General features: G+C 39.6%; 1 protein-coding gene across 5 annotated transcripts; it reads left to right on the top strand.

Moving 5' to 3' along the window:
• The first annotated feature begins 10,816 nt into the window (after positions 1–10,816).
• SPART (spartin) lies at positions 10,817–27,245 on the top strand. 5 transcript variants are annotated; one of them, XM_071804900.1, is made up of 10 exons: positions 10,826–10,935; positions 15,690–16,522; positions 17,594–17,791; positions 18,755–18,859; positions 20,642–20,771; positions 21,563–21,757; positions 22,734–22,892; positions 22,966–23,056; positions 23,552–23,612; positions 25,656–25,793. In XM_071804900.1, the coding sequence occupies exons 2-9, from the start codon at positions 15,692–15,694 to the stop codon at positions 23,610–23,612; spliced, it is 1,770 nt and encodes a 589-aa protein (XP_071661001.1). In that variant the 5' UTR covers positions 10,826–10,935; positions 15,690–15,691; the 3' UTR covers positions 25,656–25,793. The 5 variants fall into 5 exon arrangements, with proteins under 5 accessions (XP_065685683.2, XP_071661001.1, XP_065685673.2 ...); XM_065829611.2 differs by lacking the exon at positions 23,552–23,612 and having other exon boundaries at positions 10,817–10,921; positions 25,656–27,245; XM_065829601.2 differs by lacking the exon at positions 23,552–23,612 and having other exon boundaries at positions 25,656–27,245.
• The last annotated feature ends 422 nt before the right edge of the window (positions 27,246–27,667 follow it).

Here is a 27,667-nt window from a genome sequence, read left to right as displayed (position 1 = left end):
TCTGAACAGTCCCATGGCTTTCTTGGACTTCTCATCTAAATCTCCTGCTGTCCTTAGTCTCATACTGAGAAGGCAAGTCCTTCCAGCACAGGAGCTTCCCCTTTGTTCTCCACATCTATGCAACCCTCAATGCAGGAATGTCATGGACAAGGGGCATTCTAGGAAATACCATCTCACCAGTAAATGAATATATAACTTTACATACATTTAGAGATGATTTCTAAGCAGTTAGCAGTGAAATCAGCAAAAATAGGATCATAGAATCATTTAGGTTGGAAAAGAACCTTAAGATTATCAAGTCCAACCACAAACCTAACACTGCCAAGTCTACCACTCAGCCATCTCCCTAAGCACCACATCTGCACATCTTTTAAACACCTCCAGGGATGGTGACTCAAACACTTCCCTGGGCAGCCTGTTCCAGTGCTTGACAGTCTTTTCAGTGAAGAAATTTTTTCCTAATATCCAATTTAAACCTTACTTGGTGCAACTTGACGCCATTACCTCTCATCCTATCGCTTGTTACCTGGGAGAAGAGACCAACAACCACATTGCTACAACCTCCCCTCAGCCTCCTTTTCTCCAGGCTAAACAGCCCCAGTTCCATCAGACGCTCCTCATAAGACTTGTTCTCCTGACCCTTCACCAGCTTAGTCACTCTCCTCTGCACTCTCTCTAGTACCTCAATGTCTTTCTTATGATGAGAGGCCAAAACTGAACATAGGATCCTTTTCTGCCAGGCAGCTTTCCAGCCACTCTTCCCCGAACCTGTAGCACTGCCTGGGGTTGTTGTGACCCAAGTGCAGGACCCAGCACTTGGCCTTGTTAAACCTCATACAATTGGCCTCAGTCCAATGATCCAGCTGGTCCAGATCCCTCTGTATGGCTTCCCTGTCCTCCAGCAGATCAACACTCCCACTCAACTCGGTGTCATCTGCAAACTTACTAAGGGTGCACTCAATCCCCTCATCCAGATCATTGATAAAGAGATTAAACAGAACTGGCCCCAATACTGAGCCCTGGGGAACATCACTTGTGACTGGCTGCCAACTGGATTTGGCTCTGTTCACCACAACTCTTTGGGCCCAGCCATCCAGCCAGTTCTTCATCCATTGCAGATACACCCATCCAGGCCATGAGCTGCCAGATTCTGCAGCAGAATGCTGTGGGATATGGTGTCAAAGGCCTTACTGAAGTCCAGGTAAACAACATCCACAGCCTTTCCCTCATCCACTAAGCAGGTCACCTTGTCACAGAAGGAGATCAAGTTGGTCAAGCAGGACGTGCCTTTCATAAACCCATGTTGACTGGGCCTGATCACCTGTTTGTCCTGTATATGTCACATGACTGCATTGAAAATGATCTGCTCCATAACCTTTCCCAGTGCCAAGGGCAGACTGACAGGTCTGTATTTCCCTTGATGTGCCTTCTGGCCCTTTTTGTAGATGGGTGGCACATTTACCAGTCAACTGAAATAAACATGTGAACAACTTCTTATAAGAATGAGAGTACGCAAAGAATTCACAACTCTGTTCATGCAGAAGAACAAGCACACAAGAGGAAGCCTCCAGAGTACTCAGCTCTTCTGACACTTTCCAAAATGTTCCTTCAAATGACCTAAACAATCCATGGTTGTCACTGGCCATTATTGTCTCTTTTTGATTTATAAAATACTGCCTGTGCTGCGCAGAAACAATTGCCTAAACCTACTTGTCCTCTCTTGCCCATACCCATATCTTCCTGGTCTCACTCTGCGTTTTTTTGTCACTCAGCTCCTTACAACTCACTCTGGTCTTCAGCTGAGTACAAGCAAACTCTGTTTCTCATAAAGCGTCAGGCATCCAAGGTTGCATATAATTGCAAAGCAGGCTTTTTCTCAGGATATTGATCATGCCCCAGCAAGGTGAGAGGACAAGGTGGAGCCAGCCCATATCTTTGCTCATAGGAGCTCTGCATAAGCCTCAGGCTGTGTGAGCCAGCAGAGTGCAAGCTCCCCTGTCCCAGCTCTTCCCAGGTTCACCTTCACATGAGCTGGCACATTAGGGACAGGAACGCTTGTGCCACCATGCCTGGACCAGACAGATAAACAGAAAAATGCTATAACATTGTGAAAGATGTCCTTATCCCCTTACAGAGTAAGGCAGGAGGTGGTGGGGTGATGCCTGATGATGATAACTAAGGGTTGGTGGGACAGATAGAAGGAGCTTGTTGGACATTCAAAAAGACTTTGTTGAATAACTATTTCGTTATGTATCTGAAAGAAAAAAACTCTTATATAATCAAAGCAAGTTTGTTGCAGCATTTAATGCTACTACCATTAGCATATGTTTCCCCCTAGTGCTGTTTAAAGTAACTTCTTGGGATTTGAAGCTGGAATCTTTCCCTGTTCACTCTTTTTTACAGACTATTCCTATAGACATTTTCAATAGCTCGTGCATTTTACTGTGTTCCAGTTACTTGCTTTTGTAAGCAAACAAATAAGGTTTGGGAGGTTTTCTACTGAAGAAAAACAGTAAAAGATAATTTTAAGTACGATTTGTAAATGGGAAAGATGCAATTTTTCCTTTAGTATTTCTTCAAATTTTAAGGAAATAGAGTATTGATGTAAAAAAAAAAAAGTTCTTTTATTGCAGTATTTTCCAGATTTTTCACATTCAAATAATCCTTTATAGTATTATATTAGCCTGTTTTGAAAGATATAGACACATAATCACATTAAGTTACCGACAGGGAAATATGACTTTTCATAGTCGTTACCTGGAAGGCCAAATTATGACTCTCTGATTCAGATAGCTAAATAAAGTCGTCAGCTTTTCAGATGTATCAGGTATTCAGACATTTTTTATGCAGCACATTTCAAAATAAGACCATGTCATTTAACTGTTACAGAACAGTGAAATTTTTCTGAAAATCTCTCAAATAACCCTGTTTCTTCTCAAAGCAATGTGAATACTGCCATCTAGCTATACAGTAACAGTGTATCTTTAGTCCAGTTCTGCTAGACATGAACTTTTTCAGTTTGTTTGGAATAGAACAGAACAGATACAAAAATTCCAACTGCATTTCTGTTAATTCAAAAGGATGTAGCCAACATTTATTATTAAAATAATGCTATAATATTATAAAATACTATTTTTACAGCAAACTGCAAAGTTAAGAACAAGTTGAAGGTTCAAACTATTGCTTCTGATGGTAAACAAGCTATTCCTTGTCAATGATTTATTTTACAAATGCAGGATCTTATTTTTCAAAGGTTTGCACATGCCTTTAATTGAATGGGGTAACTAATAAAGTTAAAAACAGACATTAGTAAAGTGAAGTCTAGATGCTCTTACTAGTTTAAGATTAATCTACCAAAGATCAGTATTTCTACAAAACACTTTGTCTAACAAATAGCTTTCTTATTATATTTGACCCATTAATTGTTTGGAAACTGTTTATATAGTCAGCTGAACACTCAGTATTCAAACTGTACTGGTTTTGTTCTGCTGTTGGCAACACAGAGATACCTTCATATTAATATAACTATGCTCAAGATGTTGATCCACCAAGCATCCTACTCAATATCTCTCTGGGTAACCAAGAGACTGAGAGACTGAAGACACATGCACAGAACTCACCCTGATACTGAGACGGTCATGGATGGTCTCAGCACCTAAACTTAAGAGCTGGGAGAACTGATTTCCACAGCCTATCACCTCATTTCACCCAGACCATTGCATACATAGCTGTGCAGAGCCAGTCTGTTCTTTGGGATTACTCAGTAGGTAACTAGAACAATTCTGGTCGAGCTCCTGCCCATTAATTTGAGGAGCTTGTGTTTCAAAACAAATTGAGGTGTGTGACTCCTTCAACTTCCTTCTCTAGCCAGGGAAAACTGATGCAACTACATGACAGATATGCCTCCTAGTTAAACACATGGTCTCGTTTCTAAGTACAAAGCTATTGGGAAAGCTATCTACTTGCCACCCGAGGAAGAAAAAGTCTACGTAAGCTAGCACACACACAGTGGGACTCCAACTAGAAAGGAAAACCCGTCCAAAGACAGACATACATTAAAGATAAAAGGAGAGGAAATCTACATAAGCATATGTCTCTAAGTTAATACTTCATATACACTTACCAAACAAGACACACAATATGACATCTATCCCTGCACATGACCAGCTCACAGAATTGTTTAGTTCAAAACTTGACCAATACCAGATTCATTTTAAGGAAGATGCAAGAAAACATGTAATTGCTTACAGAATAACAGCCCTCAGACCCATCCTAATTCAAGAAACGGGAGATGAGCCTGAATTTCAAACCATGAAGAGCTGAGTCTGAATTTCAAATCATGAAGGGCTGAGTCTCCAAGAAGAAAAGTCAGAACTGCCACAGGCAAGGCCCCAGACTGTTTCACCTAAATCATTAGGTGATTAGATGTTCTTCCATGTCATCTGCAGCAAAATCTTGATGACAGTTGCTCTTACATATAGTATCTCACAAGACCTTAATTCTGTCAGTATTATTTTTTAACAGCACACAGACACACCACTGAATGGCAGTTACAGCTTCTTATTAAAAGATTGAGAGATGCATGCGAGCAAATGACTAACTCAATCTACCAGAAATGCTGAGACACTCTTGGCCACTGAAAAATGATTAAAAAATAAACACTTGATATCACTAGGGCTATAAATATTTTTCAATTTGACATAGAAGTGCTTAATGGTGGTGCAAGCCAAAAAAAAACCAGTTATTTTTCATGTTCCCAGAGAAATGAATGTATGGTGAACTGAAATCAGTATGCAGACATGTCTTTCTCCCAAATGTCAGAAGCATTAAAAAATATATTTAATCAGGGATACAGAGTGAGATGCACTGCTTTCTACTTTTGCATTTCTAATGTTGCATTTTTAACCTTCTGTGTGAACCCTGCCCCCCACCCCCCCCCAAAAAAAAAAAAAAAGGATAAATTGCATAATTCAGGATTTATTAATTGTGTAAAATTTCACACCCAGACTTGTAAAATGCAAAGTCCTTGTGCCTGAATGGTTTATCTTTTTCAACAGCAGCATACATTGTGCCTTTGGTGCTAAAAGAAAAAGAAATATATTTCACCACTTCACCACTTCAACTGCTTTCCGCAGTATGTCAAATGATTTTGGAAAACACACAGCTGCTATCTAATAAAGTGGCCACTATTCCAAGTACCACAAAGCGGGATGATAGAACACTCCATCTGCATTTTAATTTCTTTTTCCTCTGAGTTGAACAAGCTGCATCTCAACATTGTAATCAAGGTGCGAAAAACTTGAGTTTTGACGTGCCCAGCTTTACTGGAATCTGTCCCAACAGGGACACATTTAGCTATAAACCACTCAAGAGAGGAGCTTTGTTACCACTAGTATTTGTAGAACCTGGTAGCTTCTTGGTAGTATTCTACTCTGACCATTTTTGCTGAATTAAGAAACTGAAGTCTCAGTCAACTTAAGGTGACCCATCCTCTGTCTCCCTAGTTCTCACATATCTCTCTCCATTGCAGCAGATCCTGCTGTAGCAGACCCTCCAAAAGCACTTTGAACTCTTTCCAGAGTACTCTGAACCCTTTCAAAGAAAATTTTCCTTAGGCTTGACTTGAGGACCATGCCTGTAGCATCTCTGAGGGCAGGAAATGTTAAATCTGGGTCCCATATAATGCTCTAGGTTTTCTGTTCTTGCCCTGTGGTTACCCCTGTTCAGCATAAGAATACAGCAGGTTAGGGAGACATCATTTAATGATTACACACATGCAAATGACTGCTCAGAGCAAAGAGCAGGGAAGAACCTTGTTCAAGGTGGCTGCAGTCTGGCAAACAGCCAAATGCAACACACAGATGATCTCTGGACCCTCATCTATCTCTCTGAAATGGCACAGCCTCCTCCTTCCCAGGGCCGCACTGGTAACAGCCAGGTTATTCCATCACCTTTTGGGACAGGGCATCCCAGTCGAGACCTTCCCAGGAGCCACCTGCCCTTTCCAGATGTTTCATGCTCATCTGCCATCCAGGTTATTAAGTGTGTTACCCCTGCTTGTAGTTCAAGGCTATCAACATTGCACATACACATTGAAGATGTGTTCCTGCACCTCAGCAAAGTCCCAGTTCACTCTGAAGTCAGCAGCTGCCATAATTTCAGAAAACTGCAATACTACTTTTGTCAGACAGCTGTTACTGCCATTCCCTCGCACGGCTTGAGGACAGTTTATCTGCAAATGATTATGGGGTTTGAAGGCAGAAAAAAGCTAATCATCACAGATAAGATAATCTACTGATGTACCAGAAAAGTTTTTACTGTTGTTACAAGCTATAGGATATTATATATTCAGTTGTACCCACACATTAGTGATTTATTGTGCCCCCAGTGTTTTGGGGGCTGCTGACCCCAAAAGCACTCTGTCTACACAGCATGATTCCCATCAGATGTTTTACCAGGTTACGGCTGTACAGTAATTCATTTGCACATTAGTACGTGGTTTTGGAGTGGTTTTGGAGAATTCTCCCATATTTTTTTATTCACAGCCTTTCCCCTCATGTTTCCTAACTTTTAGAGATCATTCTGAGATCCTCCATTGATTTTGCTGTTTGAATGATGTTTAAATAACTTCAATATATATACACACAAATATTGCCTAGCCTATGTACAATTTATTTGTATGCTATTAAAGCATTAAAAAATGAGATATTTGGGTGAAATTATTGTAAAAGTGTAGACAAAAATTAAGCAAGCACAATGGTTGTTTAGATTAAAATCACTAATGACATAGCTCACCACAAATGGAGTTATCATTTCCAAATGAGGGTGAAGACTTGCAGAATAAACACACAGTTGAATTTTTGCAGATTCACATCAGGCAGAAGCAGTTTATTCCTACAGCTATAGGAGGGCATGTGCAGCAGCAGAGGTTCATCCCTCTACTGTTAGGAATTCTAACTTAACCAGCCCTAACTGGGTTGGACTAGATGATCTCCAGAGGTCCCTTCCAACCTCAACCATTCTGTGATTCTGTAACACCATGGTGCATATAAATTCACTGCGGATACAAGCTGCCCTGTGAGGGCACCTGATCATTCTGTGATTCTGTAACACCATGGTGCATATAAATTCACTGCAGATACAAGCTGCCCTGTGAGGGCACCTGATATGACAGAGCAGCATCTGCATGGAAAGAAACGTCTTCACAGAGGACATAGCCATGCGTTCCTGGTATCTCAGAGCATGTGGCCAGCTGGCCTCGGCCCACACTTGCTCAGTTCAGCCCTCCCTCACTTGTGACGCAGCTCAGCCCTTCACCAGCTCCTGGCCCTAGCAAGCCTTGCCTCCATAAAACAATGTTGGTAAAACAGATTATTTAGCCCTGTTTCCAGAAAACACTGAACTACTGAAAATGCCGAGTTCCCTCTATTGACCAATAAAAATGATATAAATGTTTCTCTTTAGGAGGCATCCTGTCAACTTGTCTATATGAACTACTCGCAGCTTCTCTTACAGAAATACAAAAATAATCTGTCATCACCGCATCACTAACAGCTTCCCAAGACTGACCTGTGTTTCAGCACTATTTCACCTGTTTTATTTAAACTATTTCTACATTTTTATTAAATCATGTATTTAAGAAGGAACCAATCTGAAGTAGAAGAGCTCTAACATGAAGAATCGTGTGTTTTTCCTACTCCTCTCTCCTCTTTTCTCCTCCTCTTAAGGCCACTATTTTGTTTTGGGTTTGGGAGTTTTCTCTGTTTAAGGATAAGACCAGCATTTATTTCACAGAATCACAGAATCACAGAAAGATTTAGTCTTGAAGGGATCACTGAAATTCATGCATTCTGACCCTCAGCTCAAAGCATAGCCAACTCTGAAGCTACATCAACTTGCTGGTTGCGTTCTGGACACCCCAGGGACAGAGGCTGCACGGCCTCCTTGGATAAACCAGTGCCTGACCACCTGCCTGGTTACAAAATAAAAGTCAGTGTTTCTACTGACTTGCAGCACTGCTTGGAAAGAGTGTCTCTTTCCATTGTAAAACTGGTTTTTAGTTCCTTGTAAGTCTTGTATATATCCACATAACATAATTCAGTGTCATCTAGTTACCTGAGCCAAACATATAATCTGTTTAAACCAATGTTTAGGGCCCTCTCCACCAGCTTCAACCACATATGCCAGCCTCATCCGTCTGCATACGACTTCATATTCAAATGTCATCCTCATAATCGTTTGAAGAGAGGAACTCTCTCCGATTTGTGGAGAGCTTGTCTCCCATCCATGTTGTTCTCAGTTTCTTGAAGAGTGGACAAGTGAGAAGATGGGAACACGGAATTCCTAGATAAATGTCCTAGAAACTACAATGTCTGATGAATTTCCAGAAATACTTCAAAGCTATGTGAAGAGTCAAACCCACCTTTCAGGACCATATTGGAAAAGGCTGCCACTACCTAAACACAATTAATTTGTTATGGTCTGCAGTCCTGAGTGTGTTAAAGTTTGATTCATGATCAGCATACGCATGACAGCACCTGAGAAAGCAAATTAACTAGCCCCAACAGGGCTGGTGCTCAGTGAGTTCTGGAAGAGCTAGTTCAGATAAATGTTAAGGAAGTTTATTTTCCTTAGGTTTCCCGAAGCAGAGCCTCAGGCATGGATTCCAGAAATGCTTCTTAAATAAATAATTTATCTGTAAGGTACAGCATAGAGCAGCTCAAGCTCTGAGCCTCTGGAAGAGGGACCTCCAGCAAAGAAAACACTGGGCAATTATACCCTTACAATCTAAACTTCCCACCCCTTGGGCATCAGTTCAGGCCAATTGTAAAATTAGAGTCTGGGGTCTCCCCGTTACACTTTGGATCTCTTAATTTTCATGAGGTGAGCCATTTCTTATCTCTGGAGATAGTTGTTTCTCTTTTACTGATCAGAGTAGACATCAGTCTAAGTCCTGTCCTTCAGTTGTTTTGAAGCTGCAGCTTGGGGAGAAAAATAGGTCCTTGGCAATAATTGAAACATTTTTCTATTTCTCATCGTCTTTAAACAGGCTGTTCCATTTGTTTACCTACTTCCAGGGATGTAACTCCTGTCACCAATCAGAAGCTCACCTTATCTTCTAGCTTGAACCGGCTCTGAGGCCTTCATTTGCTTAATTAATTGGAAAGTTCAAAAGTTCACAGCTTGCAGCCTAAGCAAACTTGGTTACTTATGCTAAGCGAGTTATTCTAAGCAAGTTCTATACAAGCAGTTTCTGAGCAAGTTCTATATAAGCAATATACCAAACAGTTCAATAAGCTAAGGCAGTCTGTATTTTCTAAGGGTACAGAACTGTGCACTGTGGATGTACCTTTGCTAGATTTGACATGGTTAGAAATTTTCTGTGTGAAAGTCAAGCTGCAGAAGATTTTTAGCATTGATTATGAAGCTGACAAATAAATAATATACTGCCAGATTAAATTCAGAAATTCTAGAACCTGAGAAGCTGAAGTTTCACTGAGAACATGAGTGTTTGTGTTCTAAGGCTGGAAATTTGCTGAGAACATTTTTCTTTTGTTTTTTCACACCACCAGTGCCCCCTTCCACAGATAAGCAGCCAGCACGTTGGGAGGCAGCCAACCCACCTGCCCCAGGTTTGGGAATGAGCCTTGTCTGGAGACAGCTCCTCTACAAATATGGCATCTCCCTGAGCAGAGCAGTCAGTCATTTTGTCACAATCAAAGCAATAATCAAAATGAAATCTGAAATGTGGCATAAAAAGGGAGGCTTTAGGCTTCAGAATGATAGGTTTTAGGCCTTATTTTCTCATTCATGAATACTGATGTCAATTACATAACATTTTGCATTTTGGGCAGCCCCAGCATGAAGCATGCTGTCAGGCACCAGGTATTTCCCATTTCACCATCTCTTGCTCCCAGGCAGCCGCTGACAAACCAGCTGGGCCCAGTGCCGCAGCCAGCACTGCTGCCAGGCAGGACAGCGTGTCCCCCTTTATCCTGATGGGAGAATGAGTCAGGGGAGAACAAGGATCATAACTGATGTTTCTGGAACACCTTTATTAGTTATTACTGAGAGAACCAAGCCGCTATAACTACTTAGAGCACCTCCAGCGTGCTGTGGCTCCCTGCAGCACCCCTTCTCCTTTACTCTGCCCTGGTGAGACCCCATCTGGAATACTGTGTCCAGTTCTGGGCCCCTCAGTTCAAGAAGGACAGGGAACTGCTGGAGAGGGTCCAGCGCAGGACAACGAAGATGATTAAGGGAGCGGAGCATCTCTCTTGTGAGGAAAGGCTGAGGGAGCTGGCTCTCTTTAGCTTAGAGGAGACTGAGGGGTGACCTCATTAGTGTTTATAAATATGTTAAGGGTGAGTGTCAGGCAGATAGAGCCAGGCTCTTCTCAGTGACAACCAATGGTAAGACAAAGGACAATGGGTATAAACTGGAACACAGGAGGTTCCATTTAAATCTGAGAAGAAACTTCTTCATGGTGAGCGTTCCAGAGCCCTGAACACGTTGCCCAGGGGGTCTGTGGTGTCTCCTACTCTGGAGACATTCAAAACCCGCCTGGACACATTCCTGTGTAACCTCATCTGGGTGTTCCTGCTCCGGCGGGGGGATGGGACTAGATGATCTCTTGAGGTCCCTTCCAATCCCTAACATTCTGTGATTCTCCTCACACCACCCGACCCCACCCCCGAGGTCCCTCACGCCGCCGCGGCCGCGCTCCCCGCCCCACTTGCCGAAGATCCCGCCCCGGAGCGGCCTCTTCCCCAGCACGGGCCCGCCCCGCGCGCAAGCCGCCAACGGGTGCTCTGGGGCGTCACAGCCGCGTGCCGGCGGCCCCGCCCGCTGCCGCCTGATCTGGGAGGCGGTGTTGCAGACAGGCCGGGCGCGGCGGGCTCGGCTCGGCTCTGCTCGGCGAGTGAGTCTGCTTTGGTGAGCGCGGCCGCGGGGTTGGGCCGTCTCGGGTTGGCGAGGGCTCCGTGCGGAGCCGGGGGGCGCGGTTCGGCTTTTCCCGGTGGGCCGCGGTGAGGCGGCTTGCTCGCGCGGGGCGGGCAGGCGGGAGGTCGCGGGGTAGGCACCGCAGCGCGGCCGCCGCCTCGGTTGCCCCCGGGCAGGGGTGGGCCGTGTCCCGAAGCGGAGGCAGCGTTGCGGTGATGGCTGGGCTAGGGTAGCAGCGTGGGCGGCGGGGAGCCGGGACATGAGCCTGTATAGGGTGGTGACAGGCGCCCGGGTGGCTCGTTCCCTGTCCCTGCCCAGACGCCTGATATTGTCGAGATACTTGAGTAAGCTACTCCCTGTGTCTTGTCTCTCTTGAAAGATTAATGTGGGCAGTTTCGGCTTGAGTTGTTTGTGTGTGGAGAAGTCCTATTGACAGTGATGGGAGACTGGCAGGCACACTGCTAATTCAAAACTTAAATAGCGATCTTGCATAACACTGCATTGTCAGTCTTGTCGTTAGAATCTTTGGCCACAGAATGGTAGATGGTGACAATGGCTTTGTACTTCGGTGCGGTGAAAGACAGCGTAACTGCGTGATGAAGGCAATTATCTACCCTGCTGGTTTCTCCTTTTTAGAGAAGTGCTGAGTAGGCACATAAAGCCTAAAAACTCTGTATTGAGACCATGTGATGGAAATACAGACTAAGGAGTCAGGAAGAAAGTTCATTTATTTGGACAAAAAAGGCTTCAGACAGTACTAATACCGAGAGGAGGAAAATGAGACATGCTGAGTGAATGTAGGTGTGAGGATACCGACCTGAGAAGATGGTATAGGTTGAAATGTCAGAAGATGGGAGTTTAGTGAAGTCTTCAGTAATTTTAAGAGAATAGAAATTACCATGTCAGATCAAATCACTGACTTTCTCTGTTGTCTGGTCTTTGATATTTAGTCTTATTAGGTGCTTAAAAATTAGTAGTAGGCCACCACTTAATGAAAAATTTAAGGGCCATTTTAAACAAACTAATTTAAATAAACTAAAAGTAAACCCCTGTATATTTATTAGCAAGTCCCTGGCCTGTATTAGTTGAAATACTTTATAACATTTGTTTTTGTTCTCTAAATTACTTGAAGTTACTTATAGTTTCTTAATTGCTCTTTCCCTACATGACTAAGGCTTAAGCAATTCTGTGTGATGGTTCTCCTTTATCTTCTTCATCTTTGAAATCAGTGGCTGATAGAAAAAACAGTTGTCTTACAGAAAGAGCTCTTGGATTATAGGTTTTGTTTTGGTTTTGCTTCCCCTGCTGCGTCACCCAGGTTTCAAAAATAGTGAGTTGAAAAGAGTGTTCTACCTCTGTCAGTCAGGATATTTAATCCTTTTAATAAGCTTTAGGATTTGTGTTTACCTTCTGCCAGTAAGATCTCCAGTAAGCTGTATTCTTTTTTTATAAATATACATTATTTTTTAATGAAGTGGGGTTTAGAAGGATGATCACACAGGTAGGTGAGGTGTTAGCTTATAATATTGAATAGAACTCAAGTTTCCCTGCTGCACTGTAGCCTCCCTTGATCAAGTCAGTTTAAACCACAGAGTATATCTGTGCTGATGAAGGGAAAAGGGCCAAGGAATGAGCTCAAGCACTGGATTGATTGTGATTATCTACAGTGCCCATCAGCTCTTTTCTTAGCTCTGTTTTGGATCAGTTCTCTCCAAGACAAGTTCTTCTAAATGCTACTTAGTACTAAGCCAGTGTCTACCAACCATAGGACTAAAGGCTGGTTTGTGGTATCCTTGCATTTAGTAATACACATTTTGGAATTCATTCCAGCTTTAAAACAGAGGAAATAATACTCTGCATTGTATAGAAATGGATTGCAGGCAAATATTTAAACATGCAGGATACTTAAATACTATATTAAGGAACATACATTGAAAACATTAATGACAGAACATCTTCCTTGCATATGATCAGATTGCTACTTAAATGTTCTGTTTCAGAGAGTATTTCCTCTCGTGTTGGGAGGGAACAATCAAGGTGACTTATTTACTTCATACCATTTATTATTTTGTATTAATTTTAATAAATAAGAATTAAATTCAGATGTTAAAGCTTTTAATTATCGTAAGCTTAAAATCTGCTGTGAATTCTTTCTTTCTTTTCCAAGTGCTCTGCTACCCAATGCCTAGTTTGGTGGTAACTATACTGTACATATACTACAAACATGGGATGTTTCAAACAATCTGAGATAAGTTGTAACACTCTCACTCTTATGAATTGTTGACTTAGCTTTTGTATCTCTGCCTTGCAGGGCAGTGAACTAGTGCTGTATATGCACTGATCTTGCTGACATCTCCATTTTCTTACAGGCCTTTTCTAGTATCAGTAAAGCCTGATCTTTAGCGAGAATAGTGGTGTTGACAATATGACAAGCATACAGTGATTAGTAAGTTAATTATTAAGTTGAAATGTAGCCGTGACTTTAGGATTTCACATGATGTTTTGTTATAGTCCAACAATCACTAGCAAAATAGTTATTTGAAATCTGTGTCTTTGCTTTAGACTTCTTTAGCAAAATGAATCAAAAAACATGGAGCAAAGTAGACTGTGGTACTGCATGCTTTTAACTTCTAAACTTGATCTCCTTGGTGGTTATTAAATACACACTTATTCATATGCCAGTGTTGTTCTTCAACTTAAATCAAAAATGCTGAGCCTGTTGGCAACAAGTGATTACAATCAACCAGAAAAACCTTCCACCCCAAGATTTGTTTTTCATGATGGGGAATGGGCAGCGAGCCTGGTGGCCTGAGTCCCTGCTGATCTGCTCCTCATGGGCTGCCTTCTCATGCCATCTTTGTTATATTCCTAGTGATGTTTCTGTTGCTTAACTGAAATGACTCATACGGTCTTTTGCTTGAAATTGGATTCTGTCACATGGTAAAAGTACAGATGCATTCCAGATTACATGGCACTTGTGCCATGTGGCTGCAAATGCATCAGTCATGTGTTACCTAAATTTTGATCATAAAGGTTCTAGGAGTAGAGAACGGCATTCTGGGTTTGCCTCATTAAAATCGTTTCATGACCTGCACTTCTTAAGTTTCGCTTTGTTGAAGTAGAGGAAGGATATTTTCCAGATATATAATATATTTATGTGTTTATTTTTACTTTATTAATAGACTAAAACAAGAAGAGACAATAAATAAGTGTAGTTACTATTTCAGGATTTTTAATAAAGTTTGGATTTCAATAGTTTTTGTCTTCTTCCCTGACATACTTCCTTCTTTTCACCCAGTATATTTATAGAGACTAATCCAACCTCTTAGCCTTTGGTTTATTTGCTTCATAAGCCACACTTACTTTTCTCTAAGGAAAAATAATTAACTGACCAGAACAAATCAGTGACCTTCTAGACACCTCTTCCTGTTCTGGTGCACCTTCCCTGTATGTGGCTCAACATTGTGTGAGGTCTCACCCATGCTGTGTGCACTGGCATTAATGCTTCCGTATGTGTAATGGAAGAATTTTTATTTTTGCACTTTGGATTTTACCTACCCCCATGTTTTTTGTAGCTTTCTATCACTGTGACTGGCATATGTCTCTAGATTCTTCTTTCTTCCATCCAGCTTTCAGATGAGAATCATTGTTTTTCTTGAAAATGCATGACTTTAATTTTTATATAGTATCCCCTTTTTGTTGTCCGTGATCATTATTCTCTTCTAGTATAATAACTTGATTTTTCTGAATTGACAATGCCTCTCACCACTGTCAGCAAAAAAATCCACTGGAATTTTTGCATTGTGTGTTGTAAACACTCTCTTAGGCCAAGAATGATTTGTATTTCCTGCATTTGGCCAAGACTGAAGATCTGCATTCAGTTAAAACAGTGATTTTTTTACATATTTTAGAGTTCAAATAAACCTATCGGATTCTTTTCTGCTTGTCACTTGTTGAAATAAACATGAGGCAGTTTGAGGAATACATTCTGAAACAGACATAGAACCTGTAACCTTTTGTACATATTATTTCAAGTTTTTGTCACCTGGGGAGCAAGGAAAGGAAAACACTTTGTTCTCACTTCATAAACACTGTAAAGGAAATAAGTGATTCCCTGTTTTCATTTTGTAAAGCATACCTTTAACTATTTTAAGTATTTCTTCCCAGGTCTGTGTGTTGCTGTTAGTTGAAGTTTATTGTGATTTGTTTAAATCTGTTGCATGCTTTCCCTTAAATTACTTAAGTAAAAATACACCGAGTTTGTAAGTTCAGCATTTATGTAAATAGACAAAATGTTAACTGATGTTTTTTAATACTTTAGAGATTTTTAAGAAATACTATTGAAATACTATTGAAATACTATTGAAATACTATTGAAAGTAAAGTTAGATTTTTATTTTTTTACTCCACTGTTTGCTACTGATTTTATTAAACTTCCCATCTTAAAGTGTTATCAGGCATGTCCATATTCTTCTCATATTTAGCTTTTAAGAAATATATGTCTGTGATGTAACTGGATGTGATTATAGTAAATTCCTTTCTGCCTTGGAATCATGTATTCTAAATCTGAACATCAGTAGGACTTAACCATAACATATCAAATGCTGTACCGAGCAACTAGATAGCTTTCTGCCAGTACATGCAGTATGGTCATAATTAGAAACCAATTAAAAGGCATTTTGTTCTAAGGTAAACTTTATTTGGCTTCATCTATGAATATTCTGAATAATTTTTATTCTCATTTGCAGCAATGGAACAGCTGCAAGATCCAGTTATGCAAGAAGATGCAAATATTAAAGCTATTAATGAAGAGTACAGGATAGCCTTTATTTTTGTCAACAAAGGACTGAATACAGATGAACTGGGACAGAAGGAAGAGGCAAGAAGTTACTACAAGCAGGGGCTTGAGCACTTACTCCGAGGCATTAGCATTCCATCGCAGGGTCCTGCACGTGTAGGATCCCAGTGGGAGTCTGCCAGGCAAATGCAGCAGAAGATGAGGGAGACCCTCCAAAATGTTCAGGCTCGACTTGGCATTCTAGATCAAAACACCCCACCTGTACAAGCAAGCCCTGCTGCCATGGATGCCCCTGCTGGGGTACCCAAGTTGTACCCATCCATTCCTCCCAAAGAAAAACCGGAAAGACCACCAGCCCCTAATTCTCTGTTGGTACCAAGTCAGCCGCGCGCAGCAGATGGAAGCGTTGCAGCTGTGAGCCAGGGACAAATTCCACCTATGAGTCCATCACCTCCAAAACCTCTTTGTCTGCCAAATGAAGCACCTCCTGCCTATACTCCTCGAGCTACCAATGGCCATTTTACTGTGTCTTATGGCACGGACTCTGGGGAGTTTTCTTCTGTAGGTGAGGACTACTACAGTAAGTGTACTCAGCCACCTCCCCTTGAAAACCTGGGAGTGGATGCAGATGAGCTGATCTTGATTCCCCAAGGAGTACAGCTGTTCTTTGTGACTCCTGATGGGCAGGTTAGTGCTCCTTCGTACCCTGGATATCTACGCATTGTGAAGTTCTTGGATGCAGATAGTGAGACAGCCCAGAATCGTCCACCTGCGTTTCTTCAGGTAACAGCAAAATAATTTTCTTCTCTATTTAAATTTTAAGAACTGTCATAAAACTTTAAAAGACAATCTTCTTAAGTTCTGACTCTTCCGAGCCTAAATCTCTGTGATCATACCAAGGATGTTATAGCTATTGGAAAAATGGTTTTCTGGACATACTCTTTTATGACTTTTTCTGCAAAAATCGCCTCTGTGTCTTCACAAGGTGGTTGAGTGCCGACTGTTCTGGTGAATTGCATTTTCTAAAGGAGTTGATTTAACATATCTTTTCATTTCATAGAATTAACTTTCCTTTCCTTACATAGAGAAGAAATGTTGATTCACGTATTGTAACATGTCAGTGTAAAATGGGCTTGTGTGCTGCCCACTTCATTCTCAACTAGTGATAATGTATTGCAGTTAGGACAACTGATAATTGGGAATGTGGAGGCCTGTGTTAATCCAGACTCTGAACTACAAATGATGGGGTACTATTTGGATTTTTTCAGTCTGTGCTTGCTTTGTGTGGGCATGTTCTGTAATGTACATTGTGTTTTTGGACTGGTTTCTGACTTGCAGTCTCCTTGTTGCTGCTAAGACTGGCTGTTGGAAGTCTCATCAGCAAAAGGGAAACTTGGAGGAACAAACAAAAAATGCTTCATGGTTTTGGGTCAGCTGATTCGCCTCCACCTGTGTTAGCAGCCTTCAATAGTTTGCCAGCAACAGCTATATGTTGTCTTTATCCTACTGTACAAACCTGTCCTGAGATCTGCAGGAAGTTACAGGTGCTGTGAATGCTGAGTTGTTTGGTAGTGTGTTTCATCTGTTTCTACACCTGGGCCCAAGACTAGACTTCAGTTAAGAGTCTACCAGCCTGAATTTAAGTCCTGTGAAAATTAGTATTTTCTCTATATTAGACTGTCAGAACTAATCAAGAATATTTCCACAGTCATGTGTATTTGTTTGAAGATGGCTTAAGGCATTTTAACTTTCTTGCTATATGGAAAATCAAGTTTGTGGTGCTTATCATTACATTCTGCCTGCCTTTCTTTTTAAAAAGATCCTTTAATTCCTTTATGTACGTCTCTTTTCTAGGTTTGTGACTGGTTGTATCCTCTAATGTGTAACCAGTCTCCTGTTCTGTGTTGCAATACTGGAGTCTACATGTTCCCTGACACGATGTCTCAGATACCAGGATCTTATGTGGGAGTAGTGTTGTCTTCAGAACTCCCAGAAGCTGACAGAGAGCTTTTTGAGGATCTCTTGAAACAGATGTCTGACCTTCGCATCCAGGTAAATTCCTGGGCTGTGTTTTTGAAGCTAAAAAGGAAATGTGGAAATGATCATTATATTCTCCCGTTTATGTTTAGTTGTGTAAAATTGCAAAGTTCTGTGTATTGCTTGGTAAGCTCACCAGTGAGAAATAAAGTAGCTAAGATGAAACCACCTACTAATGAAACTGTAGGCTCTGTGAGGTGGGAGGACAAAAAACTTAAAATACTAAATTGTAAGCACAGAGAGGAATTGGAGACCATTTTGTATATTTTCTCTTATTTTTCCAGAAGAGAACATAGGACCCAGAATGAAATTTTATGTTTAGGAGAAAGCATGTTTTTTCCTGTGTGTGCACACACATGCACACCATCTCTGTGTAGTTTTGATGATGCCATTCTTGGGATACTTGGCCCAAATGTGTGAAAGACCTGTGAAAATAGCGTGTACCTCAAAAATCTACCTTCAAATGGAATCTCAAAATAATCTAGTTCCTTACTGCGGGAAGATATTAGCAGATAGAGAAAACAGAAAAAACCCATAGTCTGACAAAGGTGCAGTAAGACAATGGTGACTGAAACTGAGATGAAAAATGTTACTAGAGCACCATTTCAGGAATAATGGTAATCAGTAACTACTTAAAAACTTATAGGAAGATGATATCTACATGAAAGATAAAGCTTGATGATTCAACAAGATTCTGAAGAGAGTCATGGTGAAAGACGAATTTGGAGCACAGGATGTGGGTGAAGTTCTGCTACGTTATAAATCCTCTTGAGTTCAGCAGGGAATTTCACTAGCACAGGAGACCAATAATTTTTACTTAAAAGTACTACAGAATTCTGATCTGTCAATGCAGGGCTTACTGGATAAAATTATGTTATTTTTTCCTGCGTAGAAGTAGTTCAGATCGGATATCTCATTAGTTTCTTGTTGTCCTAAAATTCCATGTTTTTGTTAATGTTCCCTGCTACGATGTCACAGGTGCCAGGATCCCATGAAAGAGTAGGGTTATCTTCAGAGCTCCCAGCAACTGAGAGAGCACATTTTGAAGATAAATTTAAACAGATGTCTGTCCACAAAGTCCAGGTAAATTCCAGGACAATGATTCCAAAATTTTATAGTAAAAACAAAAAAAAAAAAAAAGGAAAAAAGTCACCGAAGTACTTGTTAGAGCTGCTGAGATTCTAGACTTGGTTGAAAGCAGCAATGTATGCTGTGCTCTGTGGCTTTTAATTGTTTGTTTGTTAAGAGCTGGTTCAGTTACTGCAGGCTACCACATTTTGCAAATTGGTAGCATATTTCTAGAGTTTTAAAAACTTTGTGATAGAGCACAAATATTTCAAAGCCTAGTCTGATGGCCTTTTACTGTGTCTGTTTTATATAGTACTCATGAAGATCAAATTAACAAGTATATTTAATATAATTTTAGTACAGAGTCACCTGTCTTATTAGAGAACCCATTTCTGGTACTTAGAAAAGGCTTTAGAAGTCTTGTTGAATGCTTTTCTGCATAATGATCCAAACTGTGGAGTAACGAAGTTATACCTGGAAGGTACTTTAGTGGTTTGGTGTTCGTGGTGTTCTTTTGTTGGTTTTGTTTTGGTTTTAGTTTGTTTTTTGTTTACTTATAGCTGTGGTCATTTTTCCTGCCCAGCCCTCAAAGTGTTTCGGTCACATGCTAAAGATGTTTTTTAAACATGAGATTTCACAGTGCTGTCAAGCGGTAATTGATATAGTACAAGTCAGGGATACATTCTTAATCTGGCAACTTTCCAAGACTTAATCTATTCTTTTCTATTAATGTTGTTTTGGGGGTTTGTGGTTTGGTTTTGTTGTTCTCCTTTGTCTGCAACAGCCATCTTTGTGCAATACCCTACTTTTATTTTTAGTAAATATTTCAGAAGACTCTAAGAATTCCATGTAATATCAAATATTATTCTATATTGTGCATTTTATTCTGTTCATAGGTTTTGTTTATGAATGCTTTCATATAGACTCCTCTAGACTAAGCTAAAAGGTTTTTTGTACTGTCTCTCATTAGCTAGCAGTGTTTTCAATCATATGAAATGTTTATTTTTTTACTTTCACAAAGTCTTAAAAATAGAATTCTAAAAAAAGCCCTAAGTCTGTTATTATTTTGCTTTCTCTAATTAAAGTTTAATTACACATTGTCTGTGAACAGTGTAAAGTGATGTTACACTTTTCAGAAGCACTAACCAGACTGTGGTGGTGGTTGCTATGTTTGAATAATGTCTACTCCAGCAACTCTCATGTTTGACAAGAAATCACACAGAATCTGTCCACCCAACTTTAAATGGGGAGCGGCATCATGCACAGCTTGCTGTGTTTCTTGGCTGTGCCAGTCTGCAAAAGCATTGACAGCACACGAAATGAATAATCTCCTTTATTTTTGAATTTGAGAGGAAAGGATAGGGAGCAAAACAACCAGAACAGCTGCATTCTTTTAGTGCAGCTGGACTGCAGTTCCCATACTGAATAACAACAGAAGATAAAAGTGATAGATGGACAAGTCTCTTACCTTTTTTTGCTAGTTAACTTGTACTGTTAAGTTTTCCCTAGTTACTTGACCATATGGCCATGTTGGCATGCAAGTCTTTTCATTATATCTGGATGAAGAAAGCATAAAGAAAATGCTGAGCAGTCTGATAAGCTTTTTTTGAATGCGTAGCATTTCTATACGAAAGTAACTGAATCACTAATTTCCACTGCATTTCTGTACACTTACCCAAGGTATACATAGCATTACCATTTTCTTATAATAGATCTGTATGATCTAAAACATGTACAACAGAAATCCTGATGATATGTTGCAAAGTAGATTCTCAGATGTTTACTTTCACTCATTAGCCTTCCGAAGCCTCTGGTGATGCCATTAACTTGCCTCAGACTGTACATATCCAACCAGAACCTGAAGGAGCAGAAAATCAGAAAGAGTTGCCAGAATGGAGTGAGAGAGTTGCCCACGGAATTTTGTCAGGTACTGTTGTAATAAGAGGAGTGTGTTGAATATAAACGTCTGTGAGTACCATTTAAAACAGCATTTTCACCTCAATTCATGTGTGGTGGTAGAAGCTGAGTGGTCGGAAGTAGTTGTTCACTGGTTCATTCCAGTCGTAATTGTCTAAGGGATACTTTGTTGGGCTCAATGAAAACAGTGCAGAATTTAAATCCATTGCCAACAGTCCTGTTCATTGCAAACGAGTTAGGCTCCTCACTTGACTGTATGGTAGGATATCACCCCCTATGATTTAAATCACTGTGACAGAACAATTTACTCCTGTATGAGCAGTTACATTGAAGCAGGCATCTATTGTGATTTCCGCAGATGAACTTTTTGTTTTCCTCTGAGAACCTTTGGAACATACTAATGACCACCTGCTGGTTGTAATAAATATGAATCTGCTAGGAGAGCTAGAGGGTTAGGTGGTATATTTTCAGAATAATAGCATTGAGATGTGTAGTTTTATCGCTTCTGGCCCAGCTGGGGCTTGGATATCTATTAAAAAACTGAGTGTCTGTATTAAGCTGACATTTGGATGAGGGCTGGTGGTATTAAACTTAAAGTGAATTGAAAAAATGTGGGTGGTGTAGGAGCAGAAACCACTGCAGGAATTCATGCTGGCCCATTCAGAGAAGAGAATAATTCCAGACACTGTAATGAGGGATGGTTCTAAAGTCAGTGTTGGAGAAGAGACAGAGGAGGGAGGGCTGTAGGAATCATTGTCTATAAAATTGTACATTCAAAGAAACAGAATTTTTATCTTGAAGGTGCATCTTGGATAAGCTGGGGCCTAATGAAAGGAGCAGAATATACTGGTAAAGCTGTCCACAAAGGAGCTTCTAAACTGCGAGAACACATTCAACCAGAAGAAAAACCTCTGGAAGTCAACCCAACTGTAGCAAAGGGGCTTCATGTAGCAAAACAGGCTACTGGAGGAGCTGTGAAAGTCAGCCAGTTCTTAGGTAAAAATTTCCATCTCATAGTATATTATATTTTGCCTTAAATAATATTTTGTAAAATGAGAGCTGGTTTCTCTTGCCAGTGAGCTAGGGAAGGGATTGACCTGATGAAATCCAGTGATCAGTAGTTTGTGCTTAGTTATCTCCTGTGAGAGAGATGCTTTAGGACTAAGAGTTACTATATGGCCTTGAGGCATCTTTTTCTTTCCTAAAATCGTAGTCTGTACAGTCTTAAGTTTGTCATGCTTTTCTAAGTTTCAGACAGAATGGTCTCTCTCTCTCTTCTTAAGTTGATAACCATGTATTTTCAAAGCTGTACTGCCACTGGTTGCTAATGTACATATTGTACCACTAGAGAATGTGTGTGTGCGCATGCCTATAAATACACACACCTGCAACAAGTCTATTAGACTGTGTATAAACTTCCAGATAGAAATGGCTTGGTGCTTAGAGGTGCATGGTAACCCAAGCAGCTCTCGGTAACTTCATTCTGTTATTTATTTGCATTAATGTTTATATTTAGTGTCCAGTGACTCATACAAACTTAAAAGCAAATTGTGCTGAATATTATAAAAAAAACTTTGAAGAGCTGGAATGGTTGTGAGAAAGACTTCTCCAAAAGACAGGTCAGGAAAGAAACACATCCTGTTCCCTATCTGCGAGTTTGGGATAACAAAGCAATGAAAACAGTTTCTTGAAATTGGGAATGTATGCATTTCTTTTAAAGTGCTTTTTAGCCATAAGACCAACCTTATTTGTTTCTTAGGGATTAGAGCTGTGCAGAATCTGAAAAATAAGGTTGCTTTGCTATCACTTGGGTACTCGGGCGTGGATTAAAATGTGTCTTTCAAATAAGCATATTTAAATAGAAGCAACACTTAAGCTTTCAGTGAAACTTACTTTTAATTAGGAGTAAGGACTTTTAAAGAAAGATGTTCTATTCTTACTAAATAATCTGTATACTGTTGTTTTATGGTAGTTGAGGGAGTGTGTTCTATAGCAAGCTGTGTTGGAAGGGAGCTGGCTCCACATGTGAAGAAGCACGGCAGCAAATTAGTTCCAGAATCCCTTAAGAAAGATAAAGATGGCAAATCCACTTTTGATGGTGCTCTGGTGGTAGCAGCAAGTGGAGTTCAAGGTAATGAAAGTTCCTTATATGTTTTTAGTACTTTTCAATGCTATGAACTCAAATAAGCTATTTATTTTTACAGGACTTTCGACAGTGTGGCAAGGTTTAGAAAGTGCAGCTAAGTGTATTGCTAAAAGTGTTTCAACTGAGACTGTAAAAACTGTCAAATACAAGTAAGTTATGTTTTTATTGGTTTCTTCTACAACACACTGTCATTGTGTTTGAATCCTAGCAAAAAAAAAAAAAGCTTATGAAAATGCCGGGAAGCTAACATACATTGGAAGATGCTGTGGAGAATAAGGGAATATATTGAGAACCTCAAAACATGAAATGCACCCCTCAAAAAAGGTGCAGTAGGTGTAATAAAGTGAAGATTAAGCAAAAGCATGTAGGTTAAATGGAATTGGTGAGAAGTGCAGCAAAATAAATGTTTGAAAAGGATTGTGGAAAGTGCTCTACAGGCTATTAGAAGGAGGAGACAAGGTAAATGTCAGCATACAGCATTAAATGGATTGGCATTTGGGCTTGTGATGCATTTCAAATAGGCAGCTGATAGTGAAGTTCTGGTCAGTGGTGCTTTATTGTAATGCTTGTTTTCAGTGGGAATGTCAGGAGGTGTTATATGGGAACTCTTTTCTTGTAAATTCACATTAATGTTTTTCTTTTAGATATAAAAATAGGAGAGATGGAGATCAGCAGTCAACAGCCACTAAGACTGAAAAACAATAAGTAATAATGTGTTGCAGTTAATGACAATACCATTGAAAAATATTTGATACTTGATCTTTAGAATCGATCTATATAAATATATGAAAATTTTACATAATCTCTCTCTTTTGGGAGCTGGTTTCGGTGTCAGTGACGTAGATTTTTGCCACTCAAAATACTTCCACGAATGAGCTAAAGGAGTATCATCACAGTGTGTCTACATCAACAAAAAAAAAAAGCTAGAACTTAGCTGCAGTGTCTTTGTGGATGGAATCATAGAGAGATGTTCATCATATGTGTATCTTGGTCAGAACTGGGGGAAAACGGAGCTTCAGAAGTGATAGGATTGCCAGAGTATGATACTACTACTACCTTAGTGGGTTTTTACAGTAATATAAATAACTGCACTATCTATACTATCTACACCTGCTAAACTTCTTTTTTTTTTTTAAAAGGACATTACAAATTATGCAATTGAGACAGGCAAACTGAAAAATCAGTTATCAAATATTATTAACTTGTTAGTTTAACTCTATTGGATAAGTGAGGTTTCTTACTTTACTGATGTTACATAAAACTGGCTTATGATGTTCCTGGGGTGAAATAACTAATCAAATTGACAAATACTGAACCTCTGCTTTGAAATTAATGCTGTGATCTGCAAATGAGATGTTGCTGATTCAAGGCTGTTACTCTATCAGAGAATTACAAACAAACAAAAAAAACCACTAATTCTTCTTATTCAGTTTTGTTGTTGGTTCCAGCCATTATGCTATGGCTGTTACACCAATAATGTGGTAGATTTTTGGAATCTTTGATATTCTGTGCTTCTCTCTAGCCTTATTTTGAGGTCCTCAAAGAATCTCTGGTCATAAGCACAAGGAAAAAGTAACTCTTGTAACTGCTGAGATTGTGATGCTGCCCGAAATACTTCCCTTTGGCCTGGTTTGTCTGATGACAGTGCTCTCTGGAGAAATGTCTGGATGCCCAGAACAGCTAGAGTTACCGCTCTCACTGTACTCTTGTCCTCCTTCAGTGTGTTCTCTCTGCTGCGGTAGAAGTGACCTTTCTTCACACTTGAGTAATTAATATGAAATTGCTGATTTGCCCCCTAAAGCATAAAGATTGTGGACCCACAGCCCAGTGGAGAGACCTGAGGTTTAGTTTCATCATAACTTCAAGATAGTTTTGCTTCCCCTTTGCCATTGTATTAATTCCACATTACTTCAGAGAAGTTTTCACTGCACAATGACATGGTTTTTTGTAGGGACCTTGCTACCTCCAACTTATGAGCATAGCTGTGTCAGTAATGCTCTGTACCCCAGAGATCTGTTAGATGGTCTGGATTGGTTTGCTTTAGCACCTCAGTGTTCCTGCTTTTGGAACTTGGAATTAACTTGCCAGTGTGTTGCTGTTACATCAGACATAGTATCATATTATGCCGTGTAGACACAGGCAAAGGTGACATAGGACAAGTACTAACCAAGCACCATTCTGGCAGTGGTGGTACTAATTGAGAAAAAATATGCCTGAGGTGATTCCAGTCCCCTTTTCTGTTACAGCTGAGAAGACAAGACAGTGTTAGCCCTCCCTCCTCAGTGCTGTTGCTCATGGTACAGACTAAGAAGGTTTAGCAGCTGCAAGGGTCTAGCTGTGAGGTCTTACATTGGGGAATAGAGGGTATTAGGAATTTTACTGAAGAATTTAGGTGAAAAAGGGTTATTGCACACAACTCCCTCTCCCACCTGCCACCATTCTTACGGTTCTATAGCTAAGCCTTCTATTCTTCTCTTGAAAACTAGAGGGGAAGAAGGGAGAAAGACTGGAAGGTTTTTTTGAGGAAAAAGGGCAGAAACATATTGGTATCTTCAAAGAGTAATTCATCTGATAGAGGAGCAGCCCTTACTCAAATGGCTTGGTAATTTCTAATTTTATTTTTTACACATTCATGCTGTGAGCTTACTATCTGTTCTTGCTAATGCCTAAAATTTTGCTTTCAAGAGAATTCTAGTGAAGATAAAAATGCTAAGTATACTTATCTATAAAACTGTTACCTTTCTTAAGGTATGGAGAAGATGCTGGCCATGCTACAGACAATGCCGTGAATTCTGCAATCAACGTTGGTATGACAGCGTTAAACATTGACAATCTTGGTATCAAAGCTGTAGTAAAGAGAACTGCAAAGGAAACCGGTCATGCTGTGTTAGATGAGTATAAAGTATTAGACAGTGAGAAGAAAGATAAAAAATGAAAGCAATGGAGTATTTCTCAAAGCCTTACATCAGAGATGAAACTTCCTATTTAGAAATAACTACACTGCTAATCTGCAATTTAACACAAATCACAGTGTACTTCTCAAGCAACCTTTCTTTAGTTTGACAGGAAAATGTAAAAGCAGGGAAGGAGTTGTTCTAATTCTTTGTTCCATGTTGAACAGGACTTTTAAACAACTGGAGGGATATGAGTTTGCAGTTAATAAACTTGCCTCTGTAAGCACTTTTTCAAAATATAAAATGGAGTAATATATTAATAGAGAAATACTATAGTGAATATTTTTGTAATGCTTTGTATTTGTAAAGAAGGTGATGATACAGAACTAATTGGATTATTAATTCTGGAACAAATAGGACTACTAGTTTTGGTTTTTTAACCATCTTTAACAGTTTTACTAAAACAGCCTTCTCTTATTTAATATGCACTACAATAAGCTTTGTGTTTCAGTGTTTTGTAGGAAATTTCCCTTTACAGCTACCAAACAGCTAATCTTACCCAAAGTTCATGTCAGAAGAAATGAAATGTGAACCTCAAGTAGCTAGGTAGTTAGTCCCTTTAAAACTATTTTTTTTCCATCCAGCATATAAGCAAACCAAAGATAATCAAGCATTTCTTCTAAAAGAGGGTATTTACAACTCTAGAAAAATGTATTCTCCAGTTGACCCCTAAGGAATATGCAAAAATTTTTTAAAATTGAGATTTTTGTGTAGAGAGGATAAGTATGTTTTTGCATAAATTATTTTTCTGTGAAAACATTCTGTAGAGAACACTAGGAACTTCTATACATTCTGTACTTTTCAGCCAATCTAGAAGGATTCAGAGTATATATCATGGCCTCCTACTGGGAGACAATTATGTATTTACTTCAACAAGTAGTTCTAACAGTTAGCATCTTTATTCCATTAAATTCATAGTTGCACAAGGTAAGTCTTTAAAGAGTATGAAGACAAGGCCTTTTAATGAAGAGATGCGTATGAAGTAGACTAGATGTGACCATGTAGGTTTTTCATCCTGTTCCTAGTGAAGTGTGAAATAACTCCATATGTAGAACCCTTGAGATTATTAATTAATTAACTGCTACTTAATTCATTATTGAGTTTTAAAGCTGAATGCGCGTTCTAATATTGGCTGTACCTGCAACAAAGTGAACACCATCAATTTACAGCTTCTCTCCATTTCACGTAAAAGGAAAAAATAAATAAAAATTATTGTTAGCAAATGCTATTTGCATCAGATTGAAAAGATACAGTAAAAACTAATAGGTGCACATTTTGTGGTAGCCACTGTAGGTGTTTACTTTGGATGAAAAATGTGAAACAAAGGATCTAACCACTTGAAGTGTAACTTTGATTTATGGAAATAAAGATTAAATTAAAATTGGTTAATCTGTGCTTGATCTTTTTATGATTTGAAGCTACTGTATCTATCAGGAAGTGGAAAGGCTAGGACTTCTGAAGTAGAAAAAGAACAACATTGGAGTCTTTCTATGATAGAAACAAGGTCATAAATTAGAGCTTGAAATGTTTTAAACTAAAAAGGTCCATTAAAATACACAACAATTTCTGTTACTTCAGTCTGTCACCAGTTTAAGACTGCAAAAGACTTCACACTAGGAAAAGCATTTGTGTTGTTAGGAACTGCATTTACAATAGGGATGTATGTATTTGTATCTTCTTTCTCCCATTTTTATTTTGCATATAGTTCATGCTCTTTAGTTCTATCTGTAAAGTATGAGAACAACAAGTTGTATTGAAACAAGAGTTAAGATCAAAGTGTTCCAGGTTTCAAGAGAGCAGGTTGTA

The sequence above is a fragment of the Patagioenas fasciata genome, chromosome 1 (assembly GCF_037038585.1).
Source record: "Patagioenas fasciata isolate bPatFas1 chromosome 1, bPatFas1.hap1, whole genome shotgun sequence".
NCBI lineage: Eukaryota > Metazoa > Chordata > Aves > Columbiformes > Columbidae > Patagioenas > Patagioenas fasciata.
Note: the sequence above shows the minus strand (reverse complement) of the source record. Positions and strands in the feature narration are given on the sequence as shown.

Coding starts and splice junctions, on each gene's coding strand:
- SPART (XM_065829611.2), top strand. CDS start 15,692: ATGGAACAGCTGCAAGATCCAGTTATGCAAGAAGATGCAAATATTAAA. Junction 16,523..17,593: donor GTCCACCTGCGTTTCTTCAG/GTAACAGCAAAA, acceptor TCTCTTTTCTAG/GTTTGTGACTGGTTGTATCC. Junction 20,772..21,562: donor TGCCCACGGAATTTTGTCAG/GTACTGTTGTAA, acceptor TTTATCTTGAAG/GTGCATCTTGGATAAGCTGG.